The following is a 13583-nucleotide window of genomic DNA, read 5'->3' on the forward strand; positions in this document are numbered from 1 at the left end:
CCTTCCCTTTCCCCTCCAACCCCTCCCGTCACGCCCCCAGCACCGCACCACTCCATGCCACCGCCCCCGCCTCAATAACAACCCATCATCATCCAGTTTCCCCGGGCCGGGCCGCGACAGCCGGGCGCGAAGCATTCTGAAGCGGAACGAAGCGAACTAAACTTTGTGGAAGGTCGAGGGTGGAGGCGGCGGGGCTGGGCTCGCTCATCAGCCCGGCCGGGATCGCAGCGGTACAAGCTCGTCTTCATATTTTATCCCCTCCCCTCCACTCCCACCTCCGCTCCCCCAGACCCGCTCCCCGGTCCCCTCTCCCGCGCCACCCTGGAGGCTCCTTTACCAGGCGGGTCGTGGTGCCGCCCACCTCGCCTGCCGCCAACCACAGCCATTACCACCGCGCCAGCCCTGCTTTACACCACTGACACATCACGCTGCCCTCATGCCGTTATCGCCGCGCGGGACATGACTACATTTCTGCTGCGCTTGCTTCTTTGAACGTATCACGGAGCTGAGAGCGCGTCAGGTGAAGCCTGTCACTGTCTTTTTGCCGAGAATATCTTGTTCTTGCGCTACACACCAAATGTGGTAAGCGTGGCTGGCATTGCCGAGGGCGACAACAATACCTCGCACCATAATCACTAACAGCGCTAGTGCCCTCGCCACCCTACCAGTCACCCTCGCTCCCTCCTTGGCATGGGGAAGGGGAGAGGGACCGCGCCTCCAGGGGATTTCCGCAATTTTACATTGGCTTCCGTTTCTGTTTGGAGACCTCTCGGGGTCCCTCGCCGGACGCAAGGAAGTGTCGCCTTTCGAGGTTATGTGTGCATGAATATCTTAGCTTGGCATGTTTGTAAAACATGAAGGCGGGAGGGTGAGGCGAGGCGAGGCGGCAAGGGGAGCTGTAGCTAAAGCCGCTGCCACAACACCGCTCACATCTCGCTGTTTCGCTCACGTGTTTAGGTGACTGGGGCAGCAGGCGACAAGTGCTTTTATCCCCGCTGACTGCCGCCGGGTGCGTTCAGCCTGTGAACGATGGGGGCGTCTTAATGCTACTCGCCTTGCGCTGAGAGTGTGCATGTTTTATTACTGTTTGCTCGTACGTTACAGGAATGCTATGCTTTGTGAATACGGAGTCGGGCATCAATATGTGTGGGGATGGATAGCCAGGTCGCCAGGTTGTGTACACAAGTGTTCTCGTGTCCACTTGGGTTACCTTCTTCCTGTCGCTCACACACACAGCTGTAGCGGTCACGTCGCCCCACAATAAAACCCACTCCGAGGGGATCCTTTTACTCCCGCAGCTACTGCTCAACCTCGGCCTCGTTACAACATATTTTTGGGGTTCACCGCGCCCCTCGAGTCAGAAAAAGTAAAAAAAGCAGGAAAAATGCTTGAGGCAGAGCGATAAGTAAGTCAGGCTCGTGCCGCCCCCCGCGGAGCGTTGGATCAACCCACCCACACGCCGACCGAAATAAAATGACACACGGGCGAAGCTGAGTGGCAGCGAGGGGCGGTGGCACTGGTAGTGGCGGTGGTGGCGGCCGTGTTGGTGGTGAGAGGGTCCGGTATTGAGCCAGCCGACCGCCCTCCCAAACGCCCGACCACCCGACCACACGGGGCCCTGGCTGCGACAGACGGGCAGGTGGCTGAAGGGGGGGGGTCACACAGCCTCCCTCCCCCATCCTAGCTCGCTCCCTCGCCCTCAGTGCGCCACAGAAACACACTCCACATTACTTGGTATTCTACACACCAAAACTATACAAGTTATTTCCAACTCAAGCAACAAAGACGCGACGAAATAGTGTGATAAAGTTTTGGATGTGCTGGCGCCTGGCATCCTGAGAGGGACTGCAGGGCTGGCGTGCGTGTGCGGCTGATGGGAGAGGCCAGGGCGCGAGCTGTCGCTAATTTCCGCCGCTCCCACACGCCTTCGCTCCTTTCCACAAAACTTCGCTCGCTCCCATTTTTCTTCGCTCGTACCGGACGGCTTTTGATCGGTCCCACTTAACTTGTGCCTTCCCCGACCTCCATTACTCACATTTCAACACTGCTGCTTCCTTATTCAGCGGCCGGAGATGTGGCGCGCCTTGTTTGAGAGCCGAGCGTTTGTACGGAGCGGCGACGCTGTGTGCTCGTTACTGTTTTGTGGCCTGACCCTCTCATGGCCCCTAAAGTAGTGGTGGTCAGCAGGTAGTAGAGAGAGAGAGAGAGAGAGAGAGAGAGAGAGAGAGAGAGAGAGAGAGAGAGAGACCACTGAAGACGTAAGAACGGTGCCAAGGCTCCCCTCCGTCCTACTCCACACTGACCTTCGACCCCACTCCATAATTGTGTTGTCTGGACTCCACACCTCTCTTGTCTTAAGCCGCAACATACGGGACTTCGTGCCACGCACCGAGACGCATCACCGCGTATTACTGTAAGTCTGTGTGTGTGTGTGTGTGTGTGTGTGTGTGTGTGTGTGTGTGTGTTGGTAAGATAGAGCGAGCAAGTGAGCAAGGGGAAATGTATCCCTCTCCTCTGGTTTATACATGACCTTCCTGCCAGCGTCCCCCACTCCCTCCTTCTCCTGAGCTAAGAGCAGACCTGCACTAACTCACCTCGCTGAAGGGTGCCACCCACCGCGCGCCACACACCTCCTGCTCCTCACACGCCTCCACCACCACCACTATCACCATCACCTAGCCACTCAATGCAGCCTCACAACACCACTACCTCCGCGCTGCAACAATTCACGCCACATCTTTCTCCTCATCTCTCTCTCTCTCTCTCTCTCTCTCTCTCTCTCTCTCTCTCTCTCTCTCTCCAACAGCACTTAACATTTGTTTGGCAACGTATAAATGAATCATTCACACTTAATTTGCTATACCTATCACGTTCATCACGACCACACTGTCGGGCTTACACACTCCTCACCTCGCTATTTTCGCCTCTTCTTCTTCTTCCTCCTCCTCCTCCTCCATGCGCCTTCCTTTCAGTTCGTTGCTCCTGCTTCTCCTTCATGAATTAAAAAGTGTTGTAGTGTTTATACTCCGAGCTGAAACTTACGCACTTCAGTCTTCCTTTTTTCAGCTGACTTGTTTTATCATCTGCTTTAGTTTCCCTTTCCACCACCCTCCATATTACGCTTCATTTCATCAGTGTCATCGTGTATTTACTGTCCCCCATCCTCGGTCTCTCCCTCCATCACTCTACACCTCTTCCTCATTCCTCCTCTCTCTCTCCCTCTCCCTCCATCCATCACGTATCTTCTCCCCGTCTTTCCAACATCCGATCCTAAATCAGGTAGGGGTCCGTCTTGACACTATCAGATTCCCCTCGTTCCTGGCACTTAAATCGTCTTCCCTGAGCTTTAAATCTGTAGTCCGACCATTACATCTTCCACCTTAACCCTTGGATTTGTCGCTCCAACCTTAACACGTGCCCATCACATTCTTGAAACCGTTAACTTTGGTGCTTAAAATTCACTGTCCCAGTTTCCACAAAATCTACGTAGTTAAGGTATAGTGGAGCCCTTCAATTCGTTTCCTATCTTGTCCCTTTCTCTCTCTGGCCTTTAAATCTACCATAGAAGTCCGTGATTTGGCCACCCTGACCATAAATTTTGTTCCACGACCCTAACTATTAGCCGTGTTCTTCCTCGTTTTCATCGTCTCTCTCTCTCTCTCTCTCTCTCTCTCTCTCTCTAAGGCTACATATACGCGGTAATACGTCCTGCTCCCTTATTGCTCTTTCCCCCGTGGTTTTATTCCTTCTATTTGTCCCTATATCGATTAACGGCTCCCTGTCGCTCTTAATATATTGAGATACCCCTAAGTCTTCCCTCCCGCCCGCCTCTCATATCCTGGAGGCGGCTGCGATGGTGTGGTGATGGTGATGGTGGCAGCTGCGGTTATAGTGACGATGGTAGGATGGATCTGTGCGTCCTCAGTATTGTTGTTAGTATCAGTGGTGGCAGTGGTAGTGGTGGTGGTGGTGACGGTGATGGTGATGGCGATGGTGATGATGGTGATGGTGATGATGGTAATGGTGATGGTGATGGTATTGGTGGTGGTGGTGGTGGTGATGGCTAGGTAGCAGCAGCAGCAGCAGGGGTGGCCCGACACAAACCAGGCGTGACGTGTGGGCAGAGGCGCCGTGATAAATAATGGCTCAGCAGGCTTCGCTTCGTATACACACACACACACACACACACACACACACACACACACACACACACACACAAGCCCTCTGCGTGACCCTCCGTCTGGCCATGAGCTTCACAAGTCACCACTACATCACACCACACTACTACACCACCACTACCACCACCACCACATCTTCCACCAATCACGACCATGGCCACTTATCACAAACCTCGGACTATTGCCTCCACCCGCCACCTTTGAATATCGACGGTCCAACCTAACGCTGTCCTCCGCTTGGTACCGCCCGCCAACACCCACATGACGAGTGGGCGGTGCGGGCGGCGCTTGATGTACCGCCCACCAGCCCTTTCGGTGACTAACGTAACGACGCACTGGCTGACGTGTGTGTGTGTGTGTGTGTGTGTGTGTGTGTGTGTGTGTGTGTGTGTGTGTGTGTGTGTGTGTGTGTGTGCTTGCTACTATACGTTTAGCGTGCGTGTGTTTAGCACTGTGCCATGTGTGGGCATACGTGTTATCAACATGGTGCTGTTTTTTTTCCGCTTATGAATGTTTCATTAACATGTGCATTCATCAGATTTGGTATACGAGACAAGCCTGAGCCCTCCTCCCTTGCTCGTTCGCTTGCCCTCCTTCCCTCGCCCCCTGCAGCAGCACACAGCCCTTCGGTGAAGCTCTCCTGCCCCCTTAACGCGACCTCCCCATCTCCCTTGCGCCGCCACTCCCTCCCTCATGTCCCGAAGAAGCGTCTGATGATCCCTGGCGTAAATAACCCAGCCGCGAGGTCATGAATAATTTGTCGTGCGCCTCGACGTCATGGGATGTGTGAATATGGTAATGAGAGGGCCGCCCCATGGGCAGTGTGGTGGTAGCTGGTCACCTTCCCTCAGAGACACTATAATCCATGAACTTAAGCAAAGTCTCTGCCTTTCTGTGGAAAGTGTGCGGCAGCTGGTGACCTCTCCGTGACCCCCTGCATGTCTCCACCCAACCTTCCTGTAAAGAGAAATTCCACAAAAGTCTCAGTCTCATATTTCTATTTCACGAGCCTCGTCTCGCAAACTCCCCCTGACTGACTGACGGTTGGTTTTCGCCGCGACCCGAACGCAGGAGTCGCCAGGATACCGATCTGAGGCCTATAATTAGGAGAGACTTGGGCTGGCTGGTCGGTGGCAGGGCAGACAGGCAGCGTGAAAGTGAGGTACGGCGAGGTGCAGCGGGAGGGCGAGACGGATGGTGATGGACAGGTCAAAAGGAGACAAATCCGTGACGGTGGCCAGGAAAAGGTGGGCGGCGACCAGGCAGGGGGGGGGGAGAATGAGAGATGGGGAGAAAGTGAGAGGAGAGACGTGGAGGAGGAGGCGACGTGAAGTGCGGAGGAGTGAGGCAAGAGAGGGGAGATGAAGTGTGAGGGAGTGACGGAAGGAAGGGGCAGTGGAGTGTGAGAGAGTGAGGGAAGGGAGGGGCAGTGGAGTGTGGAGTGAGTGAGGGGAGCTGATGCGGGGAAGAGTGCCGGTGAGGAGGTGGGCGGAAGCAGGCTCCCTCGTTAAAAAAATTGTGAGGAGGGCTTGACGGGAGGGAGGGTTGGGATGCAGCGGGGCTGTGGGCTATGGGTTATGGGCTGTGGGCTGTGGGTTGCTTGCATGAGCACCAAGAGGAGCGTAGTCACGACAGACAGAGTGTGTGTGTGTGTGTGTGTGTGTGTGTGAAGATGACATGCAATTACGATATAAACCTCAAGCCTCGCCCAGAACGAAGATCCGAATATAACAATGATTTCTGAGGTGAACAAAGTAGACCACACGACGGTGCAGGCAAGGCTGGAGGAGCAAGCCAATTGAGGGGCAGAGAGACACAGAGATAGCGACGAAGCAAGGCAAGCGTAACTGTGTCGACGCTGTTCTCTCACTCTGGTCAGGATTCAGCGGGGCGAAAGAGCGTCTGGCATGCTGGCCTTGGCTGCAACAGGCGACGCACCACTTGGATTATAAACAGCTCGCTTCATTTGGGTAAGGAACACCCACACTCACAAAGGATTACCGAGCTGATACTCCCGCTGGGGTCGCGCCGGGAACCCCACGCGCCCGGAGCAAGACGATGTGAAAGAGAAGCGGGGGACGACGTGAGGAGGAGGAAGAGGAGGAGAAGGAGGCGGAGGGAAGGGCGTGTGTGTGTTAGCAGCAAGGCGACAAAGACACCCGCCGTGGACATGTTTACACATCGGGTAGTTTTCGTCACGGTCCATTCCATTTGCAGTTATTCATATCCAAAGTGTGACTTCAGGAGGCAAGGATGTGGCTTAGTCTTCTCTAGCTGCTGCTGCAGGGAAGCTTGAGTGTCACCCCCGCAAGGTCTCCCTCCCTCTCTCCCTCCTCCTTCCTCCCTCCCTTGTCTCCCTCCTCGGGCTATGACCAAGTGGCTCCTGTCTGGTCTTATGGCGCGTCTGGCCACTCCCCCCTTAAGCCTGTTAGCTGCCTGACTGCCTCGCCTCTGACTCGCCTGGTTTAATGTCCCCGTGCTGCTACTGGTATAATGCTGATGGTGCTCCAGCTTGTGTTATTGATACTAGTTCTTGCGTTTGTGTCGCTGGTGCTTGCCGTGCTGCGGGCGCTTGTATACCATCACCCGTGGAAAATGGCTCAGATTTATCTTGTGCGGCAGCAGCTGTCTGGCCGCCTTTTATTCTGCCGCAGCCACTCTTCATGCTACATGGGAAAGAGACGATGTTTGCAGCGCCAGAAAATATTACTGGCCATGTTCTTGTCTACAGCAATCTCCGGGCTCTTCTTAAGGTCAGGTTTAGCTTGCGCTCCGAATAATTGACGGTGACAACAACCCGAGCGTGTGAGGGCCGCAGATACACAGATGATTCAGCTTGTCCGATCTCTTTTACCGAGCGCGTCTCATACTTGCTAAAATTCAAAACAACCTTCAACACGATAACAAGTGGCGGCGGGGGGCGATGTTGTCTCCAGACCGGTCACAAAACTCGTCTCGGAGGTGCTGCCTGCGACTTCAGCCTCATTTGGTCACATTTAGATCCCACAAACCTGTTAGCTGTTTCCTGTATGCAGCTGCGCCCTCTTACTACCTGTCATTTATCTCTCCCTCTCGTGGCAAGGCACCTTTCTTCCAGTCAGTCACCCTGTGTAGCCACGCCTCAACTTTTTATTTCCCAACACGTATTGCTCAAGGTATTTCCTACATTGCCACGCCTGAAAGCTCACCTCGGGTCTCAGATAAACAGCGGACTTACCACCAGCATACCTCCCACGTCTACATTATTTCTTACACTCTGCCCGAGGACCCAATACTTGGCCAACCCGCCTCCGTGCAGGTAGCGGGGCCTCAGCCGCCACCACTGGCTTCCTCGCCTGGTTTCTCTGCATTATACATGGACGGCTGAGGCTTCCGGTGTTGAGTGAGGCGGGCGAGGAGTGGGGAGGGCTAGGAGGAGGACGAGGAAGGCAAAGGGAGGGGACAAGAGCCACTGCTGCTGCTGGGACTTACTCGCTCGTCTCGCTCGTTGTATTGCTGTAAATGCTTGCAGGGCATCTTTCGTACTGTGCACCATGGGGCTGCAACACACACACACACACACACACACACACACACACACACACACACACACACAAGAGCAGGAACCTCAAGGCACACAGCAGCACCGGAACATTTGTCCAGTATTTAACGCTGTTGACACTTTGGGAACAAAAGTGTGATAAGGTGCCGACTTGCTATTAGCACTGATTAATCTTATTTACCGGCCGAATATGAGAAAAAGGAGAAACTTTGTTCCTACTGAAGCTAAGATATCCAGCTTGTGGTGGCTGGGTGCGCCAGACCACAGTGGGCGGCGTGCACGGAGCAGAGGTCACGCGCCAGTCTGCACCAGAGCACCTGCAGCACCGCCAGGCCCAGTTACACCGCCACCTGACAGCCCGCACCACCCGAGCATGTAACTCTGCACGGGACGCGCTGCATAACGGCAACGCCACGCTGCTCTACATGGCGAAGCACGAACATGAATGTGACGCACCACCGCTCTGTGAACCTGCTTCATCTGCACTTCGTTAAGGCGTGCAAGAAGGAAAATAGTGCTGCACTGTTAACGCGGACGATTTTTCTTTTCCGATTAATTCCTCAGGTCTAACTAGCGTAGGCAGGATAAAGGGAAGGAGGGAGAGAGAGGGAGGAAGAGGGCGGGCTGGCAGGGAAGTGTGGTGGCTCGTGGCCAGACTCTCCCCGGTCGACGTCTTACTCCTGTCATTACAATTGTTTCTCCTCAGTTAGGTTACCAGCGCTCTCTTCTTCCCTCGTTTTCCCTTCCCCTCTCGACGCTCTGCTGCACGAGCCCCTCTCATCTCCTCCCCTTCTTCCGAGTCCCTTCCCGTGTTCGGTTCCCTGGCAGGCGCCCCTCTCCCTTGCGCACGGTCCCTTCATAACGGCCTGATGTGCGTGAGGGAGGACGCGTCCACCAGGCAGGTGATGTGCTAGAAGCGCAATGGGCTCGTGCACTCTTTGTCTCCTCCACATGATGACGGGGAATCAGACAATAGTGGTATTTGCTATGTAACGCTATTCCTTACGTACGAGGAGGAGAACAAGCCTGCAATGTTACGTTACGCTTTCCTTTGCAGCCTCCACGACGTCCCCACCTTGAACTACAGAGTTAACATACAGCGCAAAACGAAAAAGAAAAAAGAAATTTTAAATCCATCAAAAAGAAAAAGAAAAGTCCCGCCAGAGCGGTGACACCACGCGTCTGATGGCATCGCCCAACACGGCTTTTGTCCCTCCCTCAGAGGAGAGCCTCGCATCCACTCAGAACCTTGCTCTCCACTCCCTTGTAAGAGATTATTCGCAGCCGACTAAAAAGATTCGCCATAATCCTGGAAGAGCAGGAGCTCAGTAGAATTAGTCTTAGAAAGGAATGAAGACAACCACTGAACGTCGACTCAGAGTCTCCCTAGCTCAGGTTGTGACACACGTTGACATTTGAGGAGAAATGAACTGGAATGATAACTCTATTTATTGAGATGACTATTTAGTGTGACTACATGTCACAATAAATACTGCTTAAGATGGGATACATAAGATACCACTCTTCCTTTACATGATTTAAGCTAAAGCACATTTTGAGCTTGTAACGTAACACAGCAACCTAGGCAGGAGCACTCGATGTAAAAAGCACTGAGTGAAGAAAATGAAGAGCGACAGAGGAAGACTTGGAAGCGAGGCGAAACGATGCGAGGGGAGCCGAGAGGAGCTTGTCCAACAATGCCTGCTGGGGATCAGTTGCAAGATGCGGTGTCCTTGAGTATCCTTCTGGTTTAACATGGTGTCCTCTGCCAAGGAGGGGAAGACAGATGACAGTGACCGTGGCAGAAAGGGGACCAGTTAACAAGGGGTTGGCGGTGGCATTCACCCTCACAAAGAAGCCCAACGAAACCTCTGGCCTTTGGACCCTGGGTCCTGGTGGAGGGTGCGGGGTGCGGGTGGAGTGTCATGGCCACTAGGCGAGTAACACACTCTCCCTTCCACAGTGTGTAGTGCTTTCCCTCAGTCCAAATTCATTTAAAAGATCTATCAACTATCAGGCTTCGTAAGGAGATTGTAAGTAGATCAGACGACTTAGGATCGAGGCATAGAACGAGAGAGAGTAAAATGTGAGTGTAGCTGGATATATTTGACTACTGATCACGAATGTACTGTACTACTCGCATCCTCCTCCTCCTCCTCCTCCTCCTCCTCCTCTTCCCGCCACATACTCATCCTAAGAGGGTATTTCCATTACTTGAAGGTGAGATGACCTTATTTGCCTTTGATATAGGATATTGACCGCCGTTATGAAAGTTTCTGATTTGATTTTTTTTATTTTTTTTATTTTTTTATTTTATTTTTTATTTTTTTATTTTTTTTATCCTTCCTAGCAGAAGACGCAAGGAGTGGCCAGCAGTGGGGTGCGTTTGAAGGAAGTCACCCAGGCAGGGAAACTGTTTATCCTGCATGTTGTGGTTCATGCAAGATTCAACCGAGGACGTGTTGCCGAGTATAACAGACAAATCAGACTTCCCACTTCTCCGCCCTCTCCTCTCCCCCACCAGGCCATCCATCCTGACACACACGTAAACACAAACTCCACATGATCAATTGGTATTTTACTTTCAAAACATGACACCAAAACATGTTTTTCTTTGAAGTCTTACATGCTTGTCTGTGGCGTTAGTGGAGTCGTGGCAGAAAATGGATACCGTCACTGGTCCTTGAACGTGACGACCAGGCAACACTCACTCCTGCGCGGCTGTCAGTGCGGGCCATTATCCCTGTATATGAGCCGCTGTGTGGGTCGCCTCCGCACCACCCCGCACGGTTATACAAGACACCGCGAGAGCAGTTAAGCACGAGCAGCACGCCTCCCCGTGGCCTCATTCCTTGCCAAGCCCTGGGTCTCGGGAACACCAGACGCCCCAAATATGCGAGAGTTACGCGAAACCGTGAAACCGTGAAGGTGAAATGTGACGACTTACAGCCTCTGGTCCCGGCGGCCACAGAGGTGCCGGGCGAGGCGGCTGGCAGGCGGAGGTGCCATGAGACGGAGTGTGATGGCAGGAACAACAGCAGGCGGTGCTGAGTGGAATGTAGGCACAGACACCTGGAAGAGAGGGAGACGGAGGGAGGGAGCAGCGTCGACACAGGGAATGAATCAGATCAGTACGGCGCCGGCTGTGTGTGTGTGTTTCACTGTTTGATCTGCTGCAGTCTCTGACGAGACAGCCAGACGTTACCCTACGGAACGAGCTCAGAGCTCATTATTTCCGATCTTCGGATAGGCCTGAGACCAGGCACACACCACACCGGGACAACAAGGTCACAACTCCTCAATTTACATCCCGTACCTACTCACTGCTAGGTGAACAGGGGCTACACGTGAAAGGAGACACACCCAAATATCTCCACCCGTCCGGGGAATCGAACCCCGGTCCTCTGGCTTGTGAAGCCAGCGCTCTAACTACTGAGCTACCAGGTGTGTGTGTGTGTGTGTGTGTGTGTGTGTGTGTGTGTGTGTGTGTGTGTGTGTGTGTGTCCACTCGGGCAAGGAAAGAGAAGGTGGAGTTAGCAGAGTGTGACAAGGCTGCGTGACCGCGGAGGACACATGAAGGGGAAGAGAGACGCGTGTGACGCCACAAAAAAAAGGAGCGAGGAAGCAGGTAGTTACGTGATGTACGCGGGATAAAGGGTGATGAGGGAGCACGGCTGAAGAGGACGGACAGGTAAGCTACACGGGGCACGGGGAGGAAGCAGGTGAGGTGGGATCTGAGAGGGAAAATGAACAAGGCGCCTCCGACACTGGCAGACGAGAACGGTTCCTAAGAGGCCAAGAGGGACTGTGAGACCAATGTGAGACTGAGACTGAATAAAGAAGAAGGGAAAAAAGCTTGATAACACAACCTGGCTGAAAGTGGAAAGGAGAAGTTAAGGAAAACAGAGAGAGCAAAGCGATGAAGGAAAAGTGTGTAAGATGGAAGGATAGGAAGAGAGAATCGAGGAGGAGAAAGAAGAGAAGGAGGGCAGGAGGACGAAAACGAAGCAGAGGAAGGCTGCATGAAAAGAGAAACATACACGCAGCTGTCTCCGGTTTGCTGCAGGAGAGCCAGAGGGCCGGGCAGGGCAGGGCTAGCATCGCACACGGGGAGGGAGATCCACACATAATCGATCGGAGGGCCACATGTGGTGCCTTAATATTTCACATGTTGACTGGAGATCTCAATAAAACATCGCGCGCCGAACACCAACTTATGTCACTAAATCTATTCTGTGTGTTAAGTACAGGAAACCATTTTTGTGTGTGTAATACATGTCTGACTGCTCACTTGCTCACTTCGCTTACACCGACTTTAAACTACCAATATCAAAACCTCTCCGCTTCCACGTATAATCCTGCGGACAGCTTTCGAATAACAAATAAATCAGCGACACAAAATACTAATTAAACCTCGTGACAGGAGGTGCGGTGAAGTGCGGGAGAAGCTCGGAGCGTTGCAATGCTCGAAGAATAAGTAAATACTTGAAAAGACAGGAGGGAACGAGAGGGGAGCGGGGAGTGGAGACAGTCAGGAGCGATATGGATGCGGGCGACTTTTCATCAGCTGGGAGACAGTCGACCTCAGCGAGCCGAGTGGGAAGCACGGGGAGAGAGGAAGGTGTCATCCGGGATATAAGAATAAACCTGTCAATATCCCTCTATGCCGCCGCTACAGCCATTTGTGTCTCCTTTCTGGGAGCACCGGATTACCATTTCACGCTACTCACGCTCCCTTGCCGCTGCTTTTGTCTTTATCTGCCTATTTGTGTCTGTCTGGCTATCTATCTATCTATTTATCTGGTCATCTAGCTGTTTATCTACCTGCAAAGATGAACAGATAGATGCATATAAAAGAGGGTAGATAGATGCATTGATGTGTGTGTGTGTTGGTGGGGGTGTTGCCTGATGGTGGTTGGAAACGAGATGTACCCCACACACTCACACACACACACACACACACACACACACACACACACACACACACACACACACACACACGTTCAACCCAACTAGTCCCAGCCCCAGCCCTAGCCCTAGCAGCAGCAGCAACAGCAGCAGCCGCCCACCACTATCAGGGGACCTCAGCCCACCCACCACTGCCACCACTACCACCACGAAGTCCCTCCTTCCCTCCCTGCCTGCCTGCCTGCCTCCCTCTGACCTGCATAAACATCCCTCCCTGCCTCCTGGCCCCTTCATGCCCTGCTGCTCTCCGCTCCACGCTCTCTTCTTTTAACCATTCCTAAGTAAAATGTTTTGTTATATCATAGTAAGATTGCGCACTGCACCACCACATGCTGGCCCGCCTTCACACCCTTTTAATCACGATACAAGGCTCTCCCACACAAGTTGTTGTTTTTTCTTCAGAGTGTGAGAGAGAGAGAGAGAGAGAGAGAGAGAGAGAGAGAGAGAGAGAGAGAGAGAGAGAGAGAGAGAGAGAGAGAGAGAGAGAGAGAGAGAGAGAAATTTTGGAAGCGGCACTTTCTGCATACATGAGGGAGTGGCGGAATTTTTCTTTTTTTGGGGAGGGGGACGGAGGAAAGGGCGTGTGGAAGCGTGTGGATAAGTGTAGAAGGCGTGCAGCGGCATGGAGGCGAGTGGCAATGAAAAGAGGCTTGTGGAGGCGTAGAGTTGGCGTGTAGAGATGTGTGAATGCGTGCAGAGGCGTGTAGAGGCATGTAAAAGACGTGCAGAAGGCGTGTGGAGGCGTGTGGCGTCGCATCCCGTCCGTTCCCGGAGCCGATCCTCATCCCTCGCCTTGCACCCGCCGCCTCTGCCACCCGCTTCCCCGCGCCCATAATTAAGTCATGGCTCATTACTGTCTCGCTTCCCCGCCCGCCCAGCCACACCACCGCCACTAG

At 53.4% G+C, this 13583-nt stretch overlaps 1 protein-coding gene across 2 annotated transcripts in view; it reads right to left on the reverse strand.

Moving 5' to 3' along the window:
* The window catches only part of LOC123498251 (uncharacterized protein TP_0369-like), a 151372-nt gene that overhangs the window by 91845 nt on the left and 45944 nt on the right, over positions 1–13583 (reverse strand). Inside the window, exon 1 of one of the 2 annotated variants that reach the window (XM_045245440.1) lies at positions 2595–2687. The exons of the other annotated variant lie outside the window; for it this stretch is intronic. Within the exon in view, the coding sequence (XP_045101375.1) occupies positions 2595–2672 (78 nt within the window). The 5' untranslated portion in view covers positions 2673–2687. Of the gene's footprint in view, positions 1–2594; positions 2688–13583 lie in introns of those variants that run through there. 2 annotated transcript variants of the gene reach the window in all.

The sequence above is a fragment of the Portunus trituberculatus genome, chromosome 47, assembly GCF_017591435.1.
Source record: "Portunus trituberculatus isolate SZX2019 chromosome 47, ASM1759143v1, whole genome shotgun sequence".
Classification (NCBI taxonomy): Eukaryota; Metazoa; Arthropoda; class Malacostraca; order Decapoda; family Portunidae; genus Portunus; species Portunus trituberculatus.